This window comes from Thermobia domestica, chromosome 18 (assembly GCF_964235325.1).
Source record: "Thermobia domestica chromosome 18, izTheDome1.hap1.1, whole genome shotgun sequence".
NCBI lineage: Eukaryota > Metazoa > Arthropoda > Insecta > Zygentoma > Lepismatidae > Thermobia > Thermobia domestica.
In genome coordinates this window covers 29,859,766-29,884,016 of record NC_137471.1, presented here as the reverse complement: position 1 = coordinate 29,884,016, position 24,251 = coordinate 29,859,766, and the positions used below count along the sequence as shown (strand labels likewise).

The 24,251-nt window shown below is 35.8% G+C and overlaps 1 protein-coding gene across 3 annotated transcripts in view; it reads right to left on the bottom strand.

The window, feature by feature from the left end:
* The window catches only part of LOC145675726 (uncharacterized), a 1,359,799-nt gene that overhangs the window by 255,723 nt on the left and 1,079,825 nt on the right, over positions 1-24,251 (bottom strand). For all 3 annotated transcript variants that reach the window (XM_081746346.1, XM_081746345.1, XM_081746348.1), the window contains one exon: positions 11,827-11,928. In XM_081746346.1, the coding sequence (XP_081602472.1) occupies positions 11,827-11,928 (102 nt within the window). The remainder of the gene's footprint in view (positions 1-11,826; positions 11,929-24,251) is intronic.

Sequence of the window (24,251 nt, the reverse complement as noted above, 5' to 3'; positions counted from 1 at the left end):
GCTCTCTACTGAGCTGCAGTGCAACTTTTCCCTCATATTGTATTTGAACGCCTGAAAAGCTTTGTCCCCCCCTCTCGCGACCTAAATTCCTGTGTACGCGCTTGAATTGAGCTAAAAAAAAAAAAAAACACCCTTGAAGGTAAATTCTTATGTGGTTTTCGTGAAAATTCAGAAAATAATCTTTTTGGCTCTAAAACGTACACCGTTCGTTGCCAATAATAATCAATGGTTTTATTTATTTTTTTAATTTTTTTTGGGGGGGGGAGAAATTGTTACGTGCAAAAATACTACGTTAACTGCCAGAGTGTATGTATTACTTGTCTTTTCCTAACCGTGCTGGGAGAAATTGTTGTGTAAAAGTACACCGTTAACTAGCAAATTGTATGTATTACATGTCTTTTCCTAACAGTGCTAGAAGAAATTATTTGTAGAAAATACACCGTTAACTAGCAAATTGTATATATTACTTGTCTTTTCCTAACAATGCTGGGAGAAATTGTTGTGTGTAAAAATACACCGTTAACTAGCAGATTGTGTATATTACTTGCATTTTCTAGCAGTGCTGGGAGAAATTATGTGTAAAAATACACCGTTAAGTAGCAAATTGTGTACACTATTGTCTTTTCCTAATTGTGCTGGGAGAAATTATTTGTAAAAATACACCGTTAACTAGCCGATTGTATATATTACTTGTCTTTTCCTAACAATGCTGGGAGAAATTGTTGTGTGTAAAAATGCACCGTTAACTAGCAGATTGTGTATATTACTTGCATTTTATACCATTGCTGGGAGAAATTATGTATAAAAATACACCGTTAAGTAGCAAATTGGGTACATTACTGTCTTTTCCTAATTGTGCTGAGAGAAATTATTTGTAAAAAATACACCGTTAACTAGCAGATTGTATATATTACTTGTCTTTTCCTAACGTTGCTGGGAGAAATTGTGTATAAAAATACACCGTTAACTTGCAGATTGTATATATTACTTGTGTGACTCACAAGTTGAGGACTCTGCTCAACTTTAGTGCGTTCATTATAGGTTGGATCCCAGCTCACTCCAACTGGACTTTTAACACCATACTTATTTCTTTTCCGTATATTCTCCCGTATTCTTTCACTTTCCGTTTCATTCATTATCATATTACGATTTTCCTTAACCTCGGGGCACAATCGAAGATGTCAAATTTAAAAATAACGGCTAGAAATGGGAAACTTTAAATGCATAACAATGAAAATGGAACTGATAAGGGCTAATAGCTAAACGACGTTTTTAGGGATTGGAGGTTAAATATCTGAGCTTTCAGCTTGTATGACAATGTTAATCTGTCTCACATGTGAGGAATGACGTCCCTTGGTGATCAAACTGCCCGGGAAATTGGAGAGGAAGAGAAGAATGGAAAGAGAGGAAGCGGTCTGGGGCCATTATGCGAGGTACTATGCTGGCATTTACCTGATATGAATAAGGAAAAACTTCACTCTGGGTGGCTGACCTGAAAAAGTTGTTACACATTTTCAACCGAGTGTCAACACAGGAATCGAACCCGGACCGCTCACACCCACGACGAGAGTGTTAGCGATTCCGCTTCGCGGGGCATTAAACGAGATTTTTTTTTTCTCTCGATAAATACAATGTAAAAATGACTAGATTAGGTACCAACGGGCTAAATTTGCAACACTGAGTGTACGTAGTAGAAGCGAGACGAGACCAAGTGTAGCCAAGCCAGGCCAGGTCAGAGGCATTAACCGAAATGGAAGAATTGAAGCCCCGTGTCAAACGGGAATCAATGAAGCTCAGTGACGCACGAATATTCAGTCTATCGCCCTTTATTCCTCTACAGCTATAAATTTAAATGTTTCTTTTTACTAAAAACGAAAAAAAGAGACAGCGAATTTTGCTTCAAAGGAAGACTAAAAAGAAACGATATATTTGCGGATGATAAAAAGATGTGAAATGGCGTTATATCTATCTTCACTAGAACACATTTAGACAATTTAATCTGCATATATCATTTTACCATGCAAAGAGCTCAGAAACTATGGCTTTATTCTCATCACCTATATATTTCATTTCTTTTGATATAGGCTACTCAATGCATTTTATTTTTTACTTAATGTTTCATAAAGACGGACAGATTCCCCTTAAGGCTAAATTCATAACGTTATATCCTTTATTCAGGAGCCCTGCGTTCGATTCCCGGTGGAAGTGCATATTGATACACCCACGCCATCTGAGGTTACCCCACGGAGACAGGATCCTACCATATAATGGTTGGCGCAGCTAGTAAACTTGCTTTTCCAGTATGTCGCAGATGATCCAGATTCCTTGGTTGACATTCTCCGAAGTACTGTGTTCAACTGCATATTGCATAGTTACTGTCCACACTCTGAAGTTATAGGGCCGTACGGAGAGTCCTTTTAGTTCGTGATTAGTGCCATACTAAAGAGTTCGATTAACAGTAGTCAGGTCTTTAGTATGACGCTAATCATACATCAAAATGACTCTGCATAAGGCCCTTCAATTTTAATAGTAGGGGCAATCCATGCTAAATGATCGAGCAAAAGGAAATATTGCCTCTCGACCTTTTCAAAAAAGATCTAATTTGTTCAGAAAGGTTGAATCGATATAAGAGTACTTTGAAACCACCATTTTTTGAATGTCTCAGCATGTATTTATCCTACCAAATTGAAAATTGCTGGGCGTCTCCAACTTGTGTAAAGCTAAAACTTTGATCTTTTAACATTTTAGCCTAAAACCATTTCAAAGGGGTGAAATCAGGGCCTACAGTAGCAACATTTTTCGACATTGAAGACATGTTTGGGAAGAGGAAACAACTAACGTAGAGGTTTGAATTTCTGTGTGAATGTAGTCCGGGGTCATACATTTATGCTCAAAAATTTGCAGATCTATATTTGCTCCCAAAGGCCTGAAAAAAATCGTAAAGTTAAGGAATTATGCCAATTCGGCATGTTTCACTGTCCAATATCTCCAATGGGCCTAGGTTAAAAAAATCTGAAACTGGGAATAGTCACTCCTTTAGTATACCATAACACACAACAGTGCGTTTTGTGTTTTTGAGCAAAAGGGGGGTCGAAGTATTAAGGAATGATGTTATACTCTAAGAGGTGTTTTGTTCACTAGTTCAGCTGGAAATAAGTAGTTGTGAAGTAAAATAAAGTAGGATGAATGGTTAGACCAGTTAAGCCTCTCAAGCTCATTTCTTTCCTCTAGTTGTGACTCACTGTCTCATACCATCCACAGCAGCACTGGTGAAGAATGCCGCTATCAGCAGAAGGCGAGAAAAGTCAAAATACACACTTGACAAAAAGTCCGTAAGTGCTCATTGAGTACTCATTGCTCTTGCTGTTTGCTATATCAATGATATACAATTATGTTTATTCTTGTTTTAACTGTCAACTCATACAGGAGACTGTTGTCCTTTCGTTTGTAAACACTGACTGGAGAATGTAAATCAGTGAGGGAGTGTTAGATGGAGACGCCCAACAATTTTGAATTTGTTAGGATAATACATGCTGAGGTATTCAAAGCAACATAAACGCCTGAAATCGAGAAAACGGAAAATGTCGGCAGCTGCTGTGTCGCTACGAAATATTTTAAAAATCCAATGATCGTGGTTTTTAAGTAGATATAGAATAAATATTCATGAAAAAATTAGTTTTTTCGGAGACAATCGAGCAGCTCATGCTCGATCACTTAGACTGGATTGACCCAGTAGGAAGATATGACTACTTGACGTGGACGATGGAGTCGACTTAGCATCATTCAGGAAACATACGTAAAAGAAAGTGAACATCAATACATTCCATAGGGGTCTGGGACTACTATGTTAGGTACGATCCCGACATTTGTCTGGTGTGAAGGAGGAAAACTCAAGATAGCTGACCCTGAAAAAGCTGTTACATCTTTTTTACCGAGTGTTCTCATTGGGAATCGAACCCGGGACCCCTCACACCGAAGGCGAGAGCGTTAGCGACTATGCTACGCGGGGCAACTTGACTTCTAAAGACAGCAACAAGTGTGGAAATATACATTTATATGGGAACAGCAGCAGCAGTAGTAGTAGACTTGGGAGCAGCAGCAGCTGAAACAATAACAGTAACAAACGGTAGTTTTACAGCTGAAACAACAACAGTAACAAACGGTAGTTTTACAGCGGAAACAATAACATTAACAAACGGTAGTTTTACAGCTGAAACAATAACATTAACAAACGGTAATTTTACAGCTGAAACAATAACATTAACAAACGGTAGTTTTACAGCTGAAACAATAACAAACGGTAGTTTTACAGCTGAAACAGTAACAAACGGTAGTTTTACACGAAAAAATATGTTAAACCATTGGGATGGTTATTTTTATTTCTTTCTTGCTCTGCATGCATCTAGATACGTGACATACAGACCAATACATAAACTACAAACTATTCAAATTAGTCATATTTTTATTATATATTTTATAGAGCCTATACGATTTAAGAATATTGTACTATGTGGGGCGAAAACATGGACATTAACGCAAAAATGATCAAATGAGGCTGGAAGCTTTCGAAATGTGGGTGTGAGTAAGAATGGAGAGAATTAGTTGGGTCGAACGGAAAATGTATGAGAGGGTATTAGAAATGGTGGGGAAGAAAATAACTGTTTGAGATATAATTGAGAAGAGGAAAACTGGTTGGGACATTTGTTAAGAAGGAACTGTTTCATGAGGGACGTGCTAGAGAGTAAAGACAGTAAAGGCAGGGAGGGAGACAAGAAGACTACAATTGATGGACGCTATCTACACAGAAAACTCGTACGTGAAGACAGAAAGGTTAGCGAAAGACCCTGGAGCATACTGTAAGTGACCTGCCAATAATGACAGAATACTTATGACGACGATGATGATGATATAATTTAAAGAAAATGAGATAGTTCCTTTTTTATGAATTAATATATAATTAGCACGTCACTATACAAAAGAATTATACTACATTATTACGGGAAAAGAAACTATGTACCCTCTTCCTACAGAATAGCTGCATAAATTGTCCCTACACTTTATTTTGGAAATGTGGCCAACTGCATGAACTGTGCCTATATTTTGCTTTGGAAATGTGGTTTACTACAGAAGTGTCCCTACATTTTGTTTTGGAAATGTGGGAATGTTCCCAAAATGTGGGAATTTTGGGAATGTCCCTATATTTTCGTTTGACAATGTAGAAAAATGTAGTTTACTATGCTTTGGAAATGTAGTTTACTACATGAAGTGTCACAAAATTTGGTATAGAAATGTAGCAAACTTTATGAAGATCCCTATATTTTGGTTTGGAAATGTGACAAACCGTATGAAGTGTCCCTACATTTTGCTTTGCTTTGGGAATGTGACCAACAGCATGAAGTGTCCCTACATTTTGCTTAGGAAATGTAGCACATTATATGAAGTGTTCCGAGATTTTGGTATGAAAATGTGGCAACCGTAACCACCATAGCTACGGAAATTACTGTAATAACTTTGATTTTAATAAGGTTCAATGTCGGAGCTGCTGAATACAGCGAAGCTTTTGTCAATCTTGAAACAAATTTATAAATACATGTAATTTATAATATCGAAAAAAATTACTGTGTTTAACATTAAAAATAATTACATGACAATAACAGCAGAATAATTATTTTACTCCAATGAACATATAAATTGAAAATATAATATTTTTTTTTCTAAACGATTAAACAATTTCCATTTCTATTCCCAATAGAAACAGAGGAACACATAACAATCGCTATGCAAAGCGAGTAATAATAATAATAAAAAAAAGCTTATGAGAACCAAAATGAAATGTTTGAGCTTAACGCGATATTGGTGTGTCCGATTAAAAGCCTATTTTGGATTCCATAAATGAACATGTTTGATCGCTTGTGCATTAGACAGAGACAGAGTCAAAAGATACTATGAAACGCGCGAAACAAACCAAAAAAAAAAAAAAAATACATGACCACGAATTGTTTGTTTTTGTAAAGGATCACAACAGCAAACTGTCCACACCCAGTCCCTTCGTCGACGAGAAAAAAGAAGCAAATCATGTGTTTGTACGTATGTATATTTGTGTTATTTCTAAAATAAACAAATGCTTATCACGCCCATATAACAATGTAAATGAGAACAAAAAACAAAAAAAAGGAGGTAAAAGTTTTAAAAAAATCAATATTACCAGATCAGTTTAATTATATCAAACATTTTCACAGATACTGAATTAATTATTAATTCCTCTTGTTCTAACACTTCGATTTTGTGTTGTTTGTTGACATAACACAAATACACTACATACACACCTTTGTAGACATACATATAATTTCCTCCCTTCCCAATATCCGTAGGGCGTAAAATAAAACCATTCAATTATTTTTCAATAAAGAAATCTCTTTTTATTTTCCATACACAGCGTCAGCGACAAATGAAGAAAATGAAACGTTGACATAACGTTTTTTTAATCAAAACAAGTTGATCATTTGGCTGGTTGTTTGATTGTTTGATTTCTACGTTCTTCTTCAGCATTAAGGCTACATATAGTGACGATTTTGTTTCGGGAGGGGCTTTGCTAACTTTCGGGGGGGGGGCTTTTTGCCTGAAAATGTGAAAATTCTGCAAGATATTTCATATACATTACTATAGTAAGTAAGATTTCGGAAGGGGGGCTAAAGCTCGCAAGCTCCCCCCTAAATACGCCACTGAGTAATACATACATCTTAACTAATTCAATAATTTATTTGAATTTACGTCCTTTGTAAGCAGTGAAGCTACATGAAATTAGACTTACAGTTTAATTGATTGATTTGTATTTATGTCATTTGTTAGTAGTGAACCTACATAGAATTAGACTTACAGTTTAATTGATTGATTTGTATTTATGTCATTTGTCAGCAGTGAAGCTACACAGAATTAGACTTACAGTTTAAACGATTGATTTGTATTTATGTCATTTGTTAGTAGTGAACCTACATAGAATTAGACTTACAGTTTAATTGATTGATTTGTATTTATGTCATTTGTCAGCAGTGAAGCTACACAGAATTAGACTTACAGTTTAAACGATTGATTTGTATTTATGTCATTTGTTAGTAGTGAACCTACATAGAATTAGACTTACAGTTTAATTGATTGATTTGTATTTATGTCATTTGTCAGCAGTGAAGCTACACAGAATTAGACTTACAGTTTAATCGATTGATTTGTATTTATGTCATTTGTCAGCAGTGAAGCTACATAGAATTAGACTTACAGTTTAATTGATTCATTTGTATTTACGCCATGTGTTGGCAGTGAAGCTATATACTGATCTTTAAATAATAGTTGTATTTATTTTGTAATAAATAAAACAGTTTTAACATACAGTTATTAAAATTAAATAATAATATTGTTTAAAAAGTAGTTCACAGGATTCCAAGCCAACATGGTACGTAATCAAATGCAGTTGAATTCGTTCTTGTAGTCTCTGACTTAACATAGATTTGGGGGAAAATGTTATTCTGGCAACACTGTAATGTGTATTGATGATAACACTGAAACTTTCTCAGGTACATATTTTCTGTTGTAAAATAACATTACTTATGATTGTGGTAAGTTGCATTCCATCATCTCCTTTCACTTATGAAAAAACAATCAGAAGAAAAATGGTTAAATTATTTACTATTTTTACTATGTCAGGCTCTGGGCAGAAAGTGTATGGTGTCATCTATTAAACAACTGATCCTAAAGATACCTCTATATACTAAAATGTAAAAGTACTGCAAAATAGTGTGCGGCTAAAGAAAAACTTATAAAGACCCGCTGGAATGATTTCGAAAGCACGACAGCTTATCGCGGGGTGGATAGGAGCCTCCAGCCATAAATTGCTTAGGGTAGCAAGATGCCAAAATCCGCCACTGAATCAAGTCTATTAAGACAATAACATTCTCGTGTGAGTTTATATGTCAATTTTATTTGTGTTTAACTTAGCGTTGATCTTCGTCCAAGTACGTAAAATGGGCAGGTGGATATAAAATATCATAAAAGAGGTATTTTCTGCATCAATTATTTTGAAATAACGTATTCATAAAACAAGTTATATCTAGTTAATAATCTAGCGAGCTAGTATTGTTTAATTCCACTGGGGAATAACAGGAAATCGCCTGATCCTCGGTTGTTCGATATGGAATTATGAAATTTTGATGAAGACATTTGTTTAAAACAAAACAATTCTCAATTGTATAGAAAGCTAATATTTCGTAACTTTATTTTCCTTCCCGAAATTACTAATACAGTCATTGGTATTGCAAAGTAAATTTTAACGTTAAACTTTCGCTTCAGTTTGAATTACTATACGTATTGCATTAGAATGTTTTTTTTTAAAGCATACCAAACGTTACGAGCGGATTATATGAGGCACATCCAGAGAGTAAGTTTCCCACGCGTCCCATAGCTAGGAAACAGTATGTTCCGCGAAGCGAATGCATGCACGTGAGACAGTAAGGTCCAAACATGGCGGCATGCACCAGCGGTTGAAGATGGACATTCCTATTCCAGCTTCCGCCGCGTGTGAAGTGCGAAAAGTGATAAAGGTTTTAAATGCACAGGGCATAGCGTGGATTGTCTATGATGACGGCACTGCGCTCCTCATTACACACATTTTGGCGTCCTGCTGCAAATTGTCTAGAACAGCAACGCACCATCTGCTTGCTCATTATGTTAGGCCCATAGACCTGGCACAGGTGACAATGGATTTCAATCAACGTTGTGCCCTGTGTATTCAAATCTTTTTATCACTGCTAGCACTTCACACGCGGCGGGAGCTGGAATAGGAACGCCCATCTTCAACCACTGCCACTACGCTACTGAGAGCGTCAGGGAAGTTCCACAAGCACATGCGCCATGCTAGGTCCTTACTCTCTTCCGTGCACGCAGTCGCTTCGCGCAACATACGTTCTCGTAGCTATGGGACGTGTGGGAAACTTATTTTCTGGATGTGTCTCGTACATTTACAAAATCAACCTTTCGTAACGTACGAAATCAACAAACATCGTGAAAAGAGGTACATTTATACTGAAATCATTAAGAAAGTCAACTATCTCCGTTATAATTTTTGAACCATTAATTTATTTGGGAAATATTCTCTTTTCGTTGAAACGATGTAGTTATTTAATGCAGCAAGAGCTGCCTGTGAAATGAATTCGAGACAAAAAGCCATTTTCAATTTCAAGGGGAGGTGAGAAACACGTCAATTTTAAAGAAGAAACGAGAAATTTCTCGAATCTCGTGGGTAACACTAGTTCACCCAGATCTTAGATCTCAAACACTGTTTTAGTGTTACCTAATTCACAATATAAGAACTATAAATTGACAAAGGGATTGTACGAACACAATAAAGATCATTTATCAACGTTTAAAGATATGTAAGCCATTACACAACATACTCGAATAATAAATTATAGTTTAAATGTTGTATCACACTGTTCATGGATCTCTCGTGAAGCGGAAGAATTCTCTTAACTTTGAGATAAAATTAAGAAACAAACAGAGCATAAAGTTTGTACATTTAGTGGCAAAGGGAGACGAGACAAGAATGTTATTATATCACACTGTTCATGGATCTCTTGTGAAGCGAAAGAATTCTCGTAACTTTTAGATAAAATTAAGAAACAAACAGAGCATAAAGCTTTTACATTTAGTAGCAAAAGGAGACGAGACAAGAACGTTGTTATATCAAACTCTTCATGGATCTCTCGTGAAGCGGAATAATTCTCGTAACTTTTAGATAAAATTAGGAAACAAACAGAGCATAAAGTTTGTACATTTAGTATCAAAAGGAGACGAGACAAGAACGTTGTTATATCAAACTGTTCATGGATCTCTCGTGAAGCGGAAGAATTCTCGTAATTTTAGATAAAATTAAGAAACAAACAGAGCATAAAGTTTGTACATTTAGTAGCAAAAGGAGACGAGACAAGAACGTTGTTATATCAAACTGTTCATGGATCTCTCGTGAAGCGGAAGAATTCTCGTAATTTTAGATAAAATTAAGAAACAAACAGAGCATAAAGTTTGTACATTTAGTAGTAAAAGGAGACGAGACGAGACGAGACGAAACGGGACAAGCTTTCCTAGAATTGCGATCCTAGAATCCCTAGAATAAGGTAAGAAGTTGAAAACAGACTCGATATTCTTTGTACTACCAATCAAGCACATGTGGAGGTGTACTCTATGTGGAAAAGTTCATTGCCCTTTCATCCATATTTTCTTTGGTACGAGTACTTGAAATTCTGGAAGTTCGAATGGAATACTGTGTATAATTATTCTTTCGCTACTATTAATATTCGTTTGAGGACACGTTGGGTCAGTGGTAAAGTGCTTTCCTCGGAGGCGTGGGGGTCCCTGGTTCTATGTACAGCCAAGTAAGTTCATAATAGGCAACACTGTGTCTGTAGGTCTTCTCGGGCTACTCCCGTTTCCTCCCACATTGCCATACCACCAATGTCTTAATCATCAATCTCCCTTAACCTAAAAGGACATAATCGCGGGACGTTAAACTGAATGTTTTCATTTTTTATTATTCTTTTCATTTCACATTCCTCACTAACAATATTACTCAGGTATAAAATTAGTATTTTAATTTACTTTCTCCTCTTCTGCTTTATATTTGATATAGACTGCTTTGTTTGTATCAAAATTGGTTCTATTTTTAAACTGTTTAGCTTCACTTTTCCTCAACAAAATATCCGTTCCTCGCACGGGGAGAATAAGTTTCATTTTGAACATAAAAAAGCGAATTTGGATTTAAACGGCATCGGAAGTGTCACTATATTGAATTGAGCTGATTTTGAGTTTAACGTACCGTTCAGCAGCGAGGCTATATGAGACGTGGACCTACTGATTAACGTGGAATCCGAACCACAAACTCCCGCCGGGAATCGAACCCGGGTCTCCCACGCCAAAGGCGCGTACGCTAATCGCTTAGCCACGAAGGAGCTCGAAGTGTCACTATCTGTCTCAGAGACATCGAAAACTATGGTTTCGACTTGTTTGAATTTGAATTTAAACGGCCTCGCAAGCGCCACTGTTCATCTCAGCAAACCCCGAAAACTATGGTTTCGACACTGAATATCGGCTATTTTCGATCATTATTAAATATCTCTCCCTCCTCCTCCCTTAAGTTGCACCGTCAAAGTAAAATAATAGAAACCATACTACACCTGAACCTCATCTATGTTGAAAATTTGATCGAGATCGGTCGGGTCGTTCAAGCGATACGAAGTCACAAACATAGTGACTTATATATACATACATACACACATATTATATATATTCCTTATTTGGGATCGTAACAAGTCTTATGCGAGAGCAGTAAGAAATTGGGGATGCACTGATGAACTAACATTTGATCGAATTAAATGAACAAATTCAAGTTTTACTGTTTACACACGAATTCATTTCCTTCCTATTGACAAATAAGTCTATTGGCTTAAGATGAAAGCCATAGGCTATCATACTCAGAGAGATTTTGTGTACATACCTCTCTTCTTGTCCATACCGGGCCGACCACTTCTCCTTTGGTAGAACGTCTTTCACTTAAGGGTCACTTAAGGATCGGCAATACTATTCATCTTATTTTTCTGCTTTGTGCCGAAATACAGTATTTCACATGTAAACTCTTTTCTTTCTTTTTCTTATACGAGTAAATACACGTAAAATACATAAGCATTAACATTATTGAATACAATTCTCAACTTTCTATTTACGTTGCTGAAATAACACGAAAATTACAAGAGAATAATGGTATAACGTTATTTATTGTCTTACCTCGTGGCACATCTGATTTCTTGCTGCACTCACACATTCCGATCTTCCCCGGCTCATAGACACATGGTTCTACCATATCGTAACATGCGCTTTCTTTGCACTCTGAAAGAAAGAGAAAAACAGTATTGGTTTTACTAAATATTAATTACAAACAGCCAGAAAAATGTCAACTGAAGTCCTAATTTGACGTCCCACGATTATGTACACTCATGTCCAAAATGATTGTCGCATATCTAAACTGTCTTCTTGTAAGAATATAATTTGATAATGATTTTGCATGGTACTTTTAATACTGATACTATGTATATAATCGGGAAATATATATTTGTGGTAAATTTCACAGGAAAGGAATTATAAATACGAAAATTAGAATGAGTAAAACAAAATGTTGCTAAATGGACAATAAAGTTTTATTTTTGTTTTAATGTTCTTATTTACTGCTCTTTTGACATGAAATTTGCCACATACATGTCTTTGCCGATTATACACATACTAACATTATAAGAAATACCGGGCAAATTCGTTATCAAATTATATCCCTACAACAACATATTTCTAGACATGCGACAATAATTTTGGACATGAGTGTACTTTAGGGTAAAGGAGATGGTCGATTTATGAATGCAATGTGCATTAATTGGTGGAATATGAAAGTGACATGTAAGAAGAGAACTGTGAGAAAACGCACTTACACGATGTTAACCAAAAACTCACTTAATCTGGGATTAGACCAAGGAGTGTGCGCTCTACCACTCAGCTACGTTGCTTCTATTCAGGCCCATAATTAGCACACTATATGACAGACGGAGCCGAAATAATTTTTGGACGTGCTAACTTGAAATCTTTCAGTTTACCATCTCACGATTACCCCCTTTAGACTAAAGGAAACGATGGTTCAAACAAGTTGATAAAATGAGAAAGTGGGAGGAAACGGGAGTGTCCAGAGAAAACCCACAGACGCGACGTTGTTCACCACAAACTTATTTGGCCGGGGATCGAACAAGACACTCCAAGCACCAAAGGTAAGCGCTTTACCACTATGCCACTGTAACCCCCTACCGGTTAACTCGAGTTTACCCTTACATTCTTGACTGTTTATTTTTGGAACATATATAGGAAACAACTGTGAAGTAGCTGTATATTAGATGTGAAGTGACCATGTGATAATTGTGTAAACTCTTAACTTAATTCGCTAAATTCAATTATTTTATTAAATTACATTTATCAACGACAGAACTATGAACTCTTTTAAAATCCATCGGAACAAAACTTTTATTAATGTTGTACATTGCCAGACGTATTTGTTAATTGTTACTTTTGAAATTGTTAATAAACACGACTAGTTTCCTTCTTGATTTTCCGCATTCCCTTCCGATAGCTTGATATTTCACCGTTCTCGGAATGCCAGGCTCAGTACTGGACTGCAAAACAAAACCACGGAGGACAGATCGAAAGAGGGTATTCGCCTCACGGTTGAAGAAGGTGCAGGATCGTCAGAGAGAGACACATCGCACCATTGAAGGACGACCGACTCCATAATCCGAGTATACCATTCTGTAGGTTCATCGCCGCAGATACATTTGAATCTAACATCAGAGTAGTGGAATGAAGGTGGAGAAGAACATCGTAAAAGGCATACCGTGAAGAAGAGAACTCGACGCCCCTAGCAGATCAACAGGATAGAGATCCAGATGTTGACCAATTTCTGCATTTCCAGAATTCCTCCAGAGAAAGGCATTCATCGTTCCAGATGACCAGGATGACGCCAGCCTCGTTGAAATATCAGACTAATCCTCATTCCTTTATCTTAGTTAAAACCTTTCTCCCTCACACACACCTTTCCCCCAACTAATAATTTTCAAATTACATTTGAATTTTATTTAAATTCAATCATAACTTTGCACTTAAGTACCATGTTGTGCATCAGTTTCATCCCCAATTTGTTGCATTCATTCTATCAGTATTCTGAGCTATAACTGATGGCACAGCACCGGCACACAACTTAATTCCAGAGGGGGCTGAAGGCAAGTCGCAGCACCCTTTTATGTACGGGCCTGACCTCTTCTTCCCAGAAAGAAAACAATCAACTACATTCAAGTTTATTTAGTTCCTGCTAGAAATGAGCACATTTACCGATAAAATATTAATTGTAGCAGAATATATCGTCCCTTTTGAGTAGTGTTGTAAATAGAAAAAAAAAACCGTTTTTTTTTCAGAAATGTACGTTTTTTTTAGAAAAAAAAAACATTGCCTCTCGTTTTTTTTCTAAATTTCGTTTTTTTTCAAATAGTCATTTGTAATGTATCTTACGTCATTTAAGTCTGAAGTATTTTTATGTAGGTGTAATTACCATAAAATGCAACATAAATTAAACACTAGATACTGATACGGTACACATATTTTACAATTTATATGAGTAGCGTACCTACTAATAATCTGTGTTTCTGTACTGTTTCACCAATATCAACGAAGAAATAAAAGTATAAATGAACATTTGTTCTTTTTTCGTGAAAGTAGGCCTTTAATAAGTACGAAAGTAATATCACGAACAGTATAAAATGCAAATAACTTGTCTAAAGGTAAAAACTAATACTAATTTGCCTACTAATATTTTCTGAATATCATATAAATAATTTGTCAACTAGATATATGATATGCATTGCTGGCTCTACCATATGTGCAACACGTGCATTTGCACTGGGGGGCAATATCTGTCATAAGTGTTTTATTTAAAATAAATATTTCTTGTTGGAGATAGACTTCATGATCATGGTAGCTAAATTTACTAAGCCAGGGGGGCTATGACGCAAATTGCGTCATTGAAATATTTGGGGGGATTAAAAATTATATAAATATGCTTGAGGGTGTGTAAAAATTAATCGAAAAGATTTTTTTTTTCATGGAAGAACACCTACGGATAGACAATTGAGGGGGGTGCGTCATGGACATGAGGGGGTGGGCACCACTGACTAAGCTGACCTTCTATTTGAATACTACATTCATAAATTATGTTTAGGTCGCATTAGTTTAAGTAACATGATCAGTGCTAAAGCAAATGGTAAAATAAATCCCAGAATAAATTGCCTGATTGTTGTCAAATGCAGGAACTCAATTCTCGAATGCCTGTCCCCTTTGGTTAGTTATCAAAGTTCTGATATGAAAGCTTCTCTTGTCTTTGTCGCAAATAAGATTGTTATCATGGAAGGTGGAAACAATTTAAAAAAAAAATAACAGATGTAGAAGGAAAATCAAGAAATAAAGGTAAAAGAGCTAGTTGCACTATAATTGCAAACTGATATGTTGAGATTGAAACTCGATATTGAATTCTATAAAAAGGATTACCATCTTTCAGATGTATTTGCTTTATCTTTCACTAACATAATAGATTAATATTTAAAGAAAAAAACAGACACAACAAAATTGTATTTGTAGTAAGTATTTAAGCCTTTCTGAGTGCGAGTGTAGTTTCCCTCCCTTTCGTTGTTCATGCTGGAGTAGCATACTTAAAATCGTGACTTTTAAAATTTGTTCTTTCTGGAGAAAGATTTAGGCGGCAAATTACGTCATTGCGCGGGCGACAAATTGCCTGGGGTCGGCCCGATGATATGTACATGCATGTCCACAATGATTGTCGCATATCTATAACTGTCTTCTTGTAAGAATATAATTTGATAATGATTTTGCAGGGTACTTTTAAGATTACGTGTATAATCGGAAAATGTATATTTGTTGTAAATTTCAAAGGAAAAGAATTATAAATACGAATATGAGAAAGAGTAAAAGAAACTGTTGCTAAATGGAAAGAAAGTTTTATTTTTGTTTTATTGTTCTTATTTACTGCTGTTTTGACATGAAATTTGCCACATACATGTCTTTGCCGATTATACACATACTAATATTATAAGAAATACCAGGCGGATTCGTTATCAAATTATATTCCTACAACAACATATTTATAGACATACAGCAATAATCTTGGACATGAGTGTACATACAAGACATGAATATAGGATGACATAATTTGAAGTAATGCAGGGTGTTTAAAAATGAATATTAGGGTTTTGAAACTTTGTAGTATCTATTACAATTAACTTACAATTATAAGTATTATCAAATAAAAGAGCAACTCAAACAGTTTTGTACACACGCATGCCATGCATTGTTTCCTCTGTCTGCCGTTAGAAAGAGCAAGTAGCAAAGATGGAGACTAGAGACCAGAAAGCTTTGTGTGTTTTAACTTTGCAAAGACTGAATCTGTAGTTACAGTGCAACCGTCTGTGTGAATTGAATGTTTTGTGCCATATGGCGGAAAGTTTATGGGCCTTTCTCACCTATTGACTTTATGTGTGCCATGTGACGAATGAAGCTCACATCGAACACTTGAAGCAAAAACTGTTTGAGGTGCTCTTTTATTTGATGTATTGTTTATAATTGTGCGTAAAATGTAATAAGTACTGCGAAGACTTAAATCTCCGATATTCATTTTGAAACACCCTGCATTTCTCAGCATTAGTATTGGAACTAAGATGTAAAAAGGAGAGATTGTGATTGTTTACAACAACGATATTATTATTAGTCAAGACTATAATTAATACAACAACACAAGTTAGTAGTCAAAAAATGTAATTAAATGTACACTCGTAACCCTTTCGGACCCAGGTGGCCAAAGTGGCACATACGGATATGTCAATTTTTTAATCCGCTCCTGTATGGTCACTAATTAAGATATCGGTATATATATATTTATTGCCAAATATGGTTGGTCCATAGTTTATCATTTTAGTTTCTTTTTCTTCTGTGTGTCGAATTTCCCTCTCAAATTTCACCCCAGTCAAAAATTCGAGAATTTTCGAATTTTCTTTATTACTTTTCCCCTGTAGCTTCATTCGTTGTAGAGAGACCTCCTTAAGACTTGTCAGGTAGATACGTCCGATGGATACCTAATTGTTGACATTAATTGGACGGGCTTGCGCGCAGTGTTGCCAACTACGGAAATTAAAATCTCCTTAAATTTGGGCAAAAAATTCGAAATTTTTGTTATAAACCGTACCTATACGTCGGAATGCAAGTCAACTTACGTCAGTCGAACATTTGTTCTTACTGAACAAACTCGGGTACATATCGTTACAGTGGGGTAATTAGGGGAAGCACGAAAAATTCGGATTAAGGTTCTAACTCTTGATTTTCCCCTACTTTTCTCTTCATCGAAATATAGTTTTGGTAATTAAAAGCATTGTTTCTTAAATATCGCCATGATACTTGTAGGATATATTAGTAATGTACCAGTGTTTATTTTAAGATAGTTTTCGTCTGTCTGGTAGCAGTGTTGCCACCTACGGAAAATTGTAATTCAATATGTTAGGGGAAAGTTACGTGTTTTGTCTATTATATCCCTCTTGTTGGCTACATAGGAACAAAAGTGCCAGTATCTGAAAGTCTTGTCTTTACCCTTCACAACGCACTATAGAAAATTTCAATAGGATAGTTAGGGGAAGTACAGTTAAGGTTTACAGTAGACCTTGTTCTCTAAGTGGAAAGATAACTGTGATTTTTTTTAGGTAGACTGAAATATTTTTTAATGACCTGCTTACTTTATTAGATATTGTCACAATACATGAGGGTATATTATAGGGATACCAAAGCTTCTTTTAAGATAGTTTGTGTGTGTCTGCTAGCACTGTTGCCAGCTACAGAAAATTTTAATTTCCGATTTTAGGGAGAAATCTTGTGAAAAAAATCCCTTTTTGTCTCTATTATTTCCCTCTTGTTGGCTACATTCGAACAAACGTACCACTGTCTGAAAGCCTCGTCCTTGGCCTACATAGCACACCATAAGAAGTTTCGGTAGAATAATTAGGGGAAGTACAGTTAAGGCTTATAATAAACTATGTTCTGTAAATGTTAAGAAAATTGTGAATTTCTGAGGTAGAATGAGATTTTTTTTAAAAAAATCATGCTTACTTTGTTAGATATCGCCATGATACTTGTAGGATGTATTCTTGGGGTACGAAGGTTTACTTTCAGATACTTTACGTCTGTTTTATGACAGTGTTTCCAGCCAAAACAATTAATTCCTGATTTTAAGTAAAAAAATGGGCAAATTTCCCTTTCCCCTCTATTATTTCCCTCTTGCTCGCTACGTTGCAACAAATGTACCACTACCTGAAAGCCTTCTCTTTAGCCTACAGAACGCACCATAAAAAGTTTCAATAGGATAATTAGAGAAGCTGTAGCCCCGGCATATCTGTTGGTTTTTGCTTCTGAGGCGTAAAAAGTGTCAACATTTCATGTGTATGGAAACAGAGAATTTTTTCTTTCTCTCTTTGAATGGAAGCCAGCGACTTTAGATTTTCACTGTACCTTGTCAACGCACCAAAGAATTTTTTTTAGGTGACTTAGACCATAGCCGTCTTTAGGAAGGCCCCGGCCTTCGGTGTGGCAACGCTGTTCCCCACACCACTCGACGTCCATCGCGAGCAATACCAGGACAAATCTTTTTCTCCAAGTTGTTTTTCTTTCTCTTTTTTTTTCACTTCCTTTTGTCAACTTTTTGTGATAGTTTTGTCCAACAAACAAATGGAATATTCTTGTTGAATGTAATAAGCAAGAGACTAATATAGCGAAGGCCACCTAAGTTAGTAATAAGTAAGCAAAGAGTGATTGACTAATACAATATAATTAGTAAGATACGTTTAAAGTAGGATCATGACAACAAATTGACTAAAATAATATAAAATTCATTCATAAAATAAGATTACAAAATATATTGAAAGAAGTAAGTGAAAGCAAGAAAGCGTAAATGAACAGTAGGATAACTAAATTGATAACTAAATTGATAATTAAATTGAAGTTTAGCGTCCTTTTCAGCACTGAGGCTATCTGTATGAGTACCGATGATATATGCATAAATTCCTATTCTAGTTTTACATACGTTTACGTAAGTATTCATAAAACATACGCGCACGAAGGTGGGGGTAGGGAACCCGGTGCCCCGTGGTTCACGAAAATGTGTATTATAACAACAACATAAATTTCTTAAGGGGCCGCGGTGGCTCAGTGGTAGAGCGTTCATCTCTGGTGTTTGGGGTTCCAGGTTCGATCTCAGCTCGCACCAAGTGAACTTTGTAATGGACAAACACCGTGTGCGTGGGTTTCCTCGGGGTTCTCCCGTTCCCTCCTATTTTCTTCATTCCACCATTTCACTCATTTCAAATCATCGCCGTTTCCTTTAACCTAACAGCATTACCGTGGGACGTAAACTCAAAGATTTCATTTTAAATTTCTTAAGGTTTTCTAAAAAAAAAAAAAAAATACCAAACGTAATATAGCAACCAGGAAGATGTCCTCTAGAAAATTTTCTTCGGGCGCCGATGTTCTTAAGTACACAGTACATTTACACATTTGGTAGAATTGCCAGAATTTTAGGTCTACTGGAGGCCGTACTCATGCTGAAAAGATGTATGACTTCCTTCTATTTCTTTCTTTTACAACAGCTTGCTTCATTAATTTTGAATAGTTATTTAAAAGAATATTACACAAACAATGTTTCCTACCAATTTTTCACTATCGTGGTGGCATGGATTTACAATAATATTATATAATCAAGTATGTTATTGTCTCTGCTTATTCCTAATACACTTAAGCGATGCAAGACTAATTTCTGATTATTATTTGAAATTAACTTGTTTTCATATTCTTTAGATGCAAATAGATGTTTGCATACTCTTACAATAAAATCTGACGGTACCGACAATTTGCTTCGATTTACCTTAGTGGAACATTCATCTTTTGATTCCTCTTTATGCATCAAAATATCATTACACGCATCACAGTTAAGTTTGTGTGCTGTCTTGAAACACATATGTACAGAAATGCAGAATCATCTAATGTAACACTGTTCAAATAGTCTTTGTTTAGAGTCTCAAGAAAAACTATTAATATAATTTTTACTGTTTACAAATTCATAATGATCATCCAATATTTCCCTTGAGAATGGAACGCTTTGGAAATCGGAAACTCTTCACATATTCTTCCTCCTTAATTGTTTTAGTGTAATTACGTTGATACCCAGGCATAATACATTTATCTGGCATTCTGTTCTCTAATTCCCATAAATGTGACACTTTACAGCATCTAAATACCAATGCCTTTTACTGACAGCGTGTGATTGTCACCATTTACCGAAAGGCAAATGTTCCAGCCGATAGGACGTTCGCGCTGCGTTGCCAAGTTTCTATGGCGGGGCCTTCCTAGAGATAGCTATGCTTAGACCCATATGGCATCAGTGGTGCTAGATACAAAAATCTTGAAATTCGGTTAGGGATTTTTTTGTAAATTTTCACCCCTACATTTCCCTCAGTAATTTCCCACCCGCTCGCAACACTGCAATGTAATGTACACCAAAAAATAGCCACATTCCTTTTCTAAAAAACAAGGTCTTAACCATATCAATAGGGTAAGTGGTTTTTGAGCAATAAGTCACTAATTGACAAAGTAGGAAAACGCCAAAAATGATCTGGGTCCGAATGGAATAATCACACGATTTTGCTCGTATAGGTACAAGGAAACAAACGATTTGTAATTTACGAGGGCTTCGATTCAAGTTCTATTGATTATTTCAATAATCTTCAAGATAAATCAAGAAATAATAGCTGCCAGAAAAAAAACAGACATTTGAAAAAAAAACATGAAAAAGAACGATGTTTTTTATTGAAAAAAAAACTTCACAGAAAAAAAACCGTTTTTTTACAACACTACTTTTGAGACGAAGGAACGTATCTCATTTTTAACATTTTTCAGGAGAGCGTTTCTGCAGTATTTCTTCTGTTTATGATTTCTTCAGTTTAAAACTTACCGAAATGATTCCAACTTGCGTAATTGCAGTAAGTACAACTCTTGTAAAGTAGTATTGTAAGCTTCGAATATTTTAAACATTAATCCCTCATTTGTTCAAGAAAATGAGATACGCCTTTTCGTCGTGTGAACGAAATCAGTTGCGTGGTAATTCTGCTGAGTTACGCCACCTAGTGGAGTTACGGAACTGATTTCTAACGTAAGAGTATGGGCTTTTATTTTAGCTTTTTTTTTTGGGGGGGGAGGGTTATGATATACAGGTTAATATTGGGAATATTTATTAGTTTCTTGCTATCTTACGTGCAAATATCCCAAAAACAATAAAACGAAAAGAAGAAAATTCTCAAGGAATAAATATCTGAAATTAGAAGTACTGTTTTAAGTTTCTGTTTACTTCTAAATATCAAATGATATATATAAAAAAAGTATTCATTTTTTAATATAATAATTGAAATAATAATAAAGAACCTTACAACAACTCAATACTCATGAACGCAAACATTTTTTGACTGTTTTTTCAATGGAGCAAAGATTCATAAAACAATACAAGGTCTGGGGATTTCACAACATGCATTACCCTGTGGCACTGGGCCATTACGTCTTTGAATTTCTCATTTGATAGTAATAATGGGTTTCCGTACGATCCTGACACGTGCAGTTCCATGACAAAAAGAAACGAATTGTTTGAAACTGATGGGAGTGATATTAATCTTGCAAATGACTGGTATGCAACATATCCACCATTTTGGTTTGTTCAAATCAAGGTGTAGGTAGTCCCCTTTCGAATTTTCCACCAATAATGAGACTCCATGCGAGGAAATCTTGATAAATGTTCCGAAATTGCTTTCCTTCTTCGTCTATCTCCTTCCAACATTTTTATTGGCCGGCTTCCCACGGTTATCTTTGGTTAAAAAAAAAAAAAAAAAAAAAAACTGTACTTTCTTTTCTAACGCAGTTCTCATGACTTTTTCTGATATACTTAAAGCATTTGAAAACATTGTCTTACATACAGGAATCTGATTTCTCTGTTTGGGGAGGAAATAATAATTACTCGTTGCATCTTCTAGAATCATCTTTCTTGCAAGTCGTTTGTTTAGTGTCTTTACGGTTTGCGTATCGAACAATGTATTCACGTTGCCTTTGGATGTTGTCAATTCTGTAGAAATCTTGAAAACATTCCTTCACTTTTTGAGAACAAATTACATCTCCTAGTTTTGTACAGATAGTAGATTTGCATGTTTGTTCCAAATTTTTAGCTGGTCTTTTGAAGGCAAGCATTAAAAATGCTAGCTCCATTTATAATAATGCCAATGCTTTCCCTTTCTTAAAAAAAAAAAAGAAAAAGAAAAGAAAAGAAAAGAAAGAAAAGCAGCAAATTCAAGATCGTTTAGGGTTCAGGAACAAATACAGTATTTAATTGATAACGGGAAACAAATGTCACAAGCAAACTATATTATGTTCCAAAGCACTGTAATTGACATAAAACTACCTATAAACTACGAAAATATAACAATGCAGAAGTAGGTAAAATAGGCGTATCTCATAAAACAATAGCAGAACGCGTTCCAAGAACAAGATGAATAGGTGAATCTTGAGATACACCTCTTTGTCTCAAACGAGATAGTTTCCCCTCGATTTCGCGTACGTCCTTTTGGTAAAAACTATATATCTAAGCAACCAAAGCTCGTTGAAATACGACAGTTATACCATCATGTAGAACTCGACGAGACGATCAAGAAGGTAGTCATAACTAAGGCCCGGATTTTTATGTTTTTACATATTTTTTCCTTTGTATGTACGCTAGTGAAAATATGAAATGTTCGCAAATTACGAAGTAAAGAGCCATATAAACCAAAATCACGTTACATATTTTTACATATTTTGAAGTCTTTTACATATTTTCCGCCTACTGTACATATTTTTACATAAATTCAGTTTCCTTGCTCCTTTTCGCTATTTTTTCTTTAAATAATACGCAAAGAAAAATAGGCCTATATATGGAACAATAACTCAAAAGGTACTTTATTTTATTATCTGTATTTTTTTCTCACTTTGTTCAACCGAATTGCATAGCGGGAAAGCTGGGTTAAAACTAATCGTACACTCTACAATATGCAAAGAAACGTAGTCAGTTATCGCTTCCCATCCTGAAAAAAAAAAGAAGAAAGAAAGAAAGAAAGAAAACGATCTGTTTTTTATATATAAAGAAATAAAACAATATAAGGATAGTTGTGCTTATCGCCTTTGTTTTGTCGGCACACATCCGAGTGGCGTCTACTTGCAAACTAAAACGCACACAGTTTGCTGGCATTCTCGCGTTTTTTTTTTTTGTATGTGCAACCACTACAGGTGGGGTTGGGGGTGGCGGTGAGACGAAGGTGATTGGAGCGCCTAGGCTTTATCACTTGTTTCTTAAATCGAATAAAAGATCGCTTTTGTATGACTTGAGGCTACTCTGCCACTTCTTCCTTCAAACAAAAGGGAAAAGGATTTAGGTTCGCGACCGGTTTGTTAGTGTGCACGCTTGTGACCGAGTCAGTTTCTTGTTTTCTATGATGGCTTCCTCTTTAGCGTCAAAATTGAAATTGTGGATAGCTATGGATGACTCTTATACCACAGACGGTAAAATTGTTTTTATCAAGTATGCGATAAGAAAGTGGGCTGTTCAATTATGTCGCAATTGAATAGGCACATGAAAACAGCTACTCACATGAAAAAGGTGTTTAGCGTGCCGCAAAGCGAAAACCTTTAATCCAAACAAAACCAGCATCTAAAAACAGCAGTTAATTTTACAAAGACCTTGCCAATGCATTCATAGCAGCAGACATACCGTGGTGCAAATTGAAAGTCCTACAGTTCGCGTTCTTTTTGGAAAAATATTGCAAGAGGCACATTCCTGACGAATCTACTATCCGCAAGAATTATTTGGATGTGTGCTATGAAGATACTATCAAACATATTCGAGCTGAAATTGGTGATTCGCATATATGGTTTGCGGTGGATGAAACTACAGACGTATTAGGACGTTTCGTTGCCAATCTAGTGGTAGAAAAGCTTGACCCTGATTCTCCATCACGACCATTCCTGATCTGTTCAAAAGTTTTGGGCAAAACAAACCATTTCACAGTTGCACGTTTTGTAAATGATGGACTGAGAGTGTTGTGGCCACAAAGTGTTACTGCAGAAAAAGTGCTCTATGTGTTCTGATGCTGCGGCGTACACGTTAAAAGCTGCTGATTCGCTTAAAGTGTTCAACCCAAACCTCATTCATATGTGCTGTTTGGTCCATGGATTACATCGTGTAGCAGAGGAAGTGCGGATCAACTTCCCAGAAGTCAATGAGCTTGTGTTTTCTAGTAAGAAAGTTTTTGTGAAAGAAGCGATGACAACAATGGATGATGAGGAGAAGAAACTCAACATTGTGCAGGGAGAAACAGGTGCGAAAATTGCCCGGAAGTTCCAGCCAATTTTGAAGAGGAATCCAAGATACCTAACATTGAGGACTGCATGCAGGATATTGGATGGAGAAGAAAGAAAGGCCCTTGAGGAAATCATCCCTGGAAAATGTCATT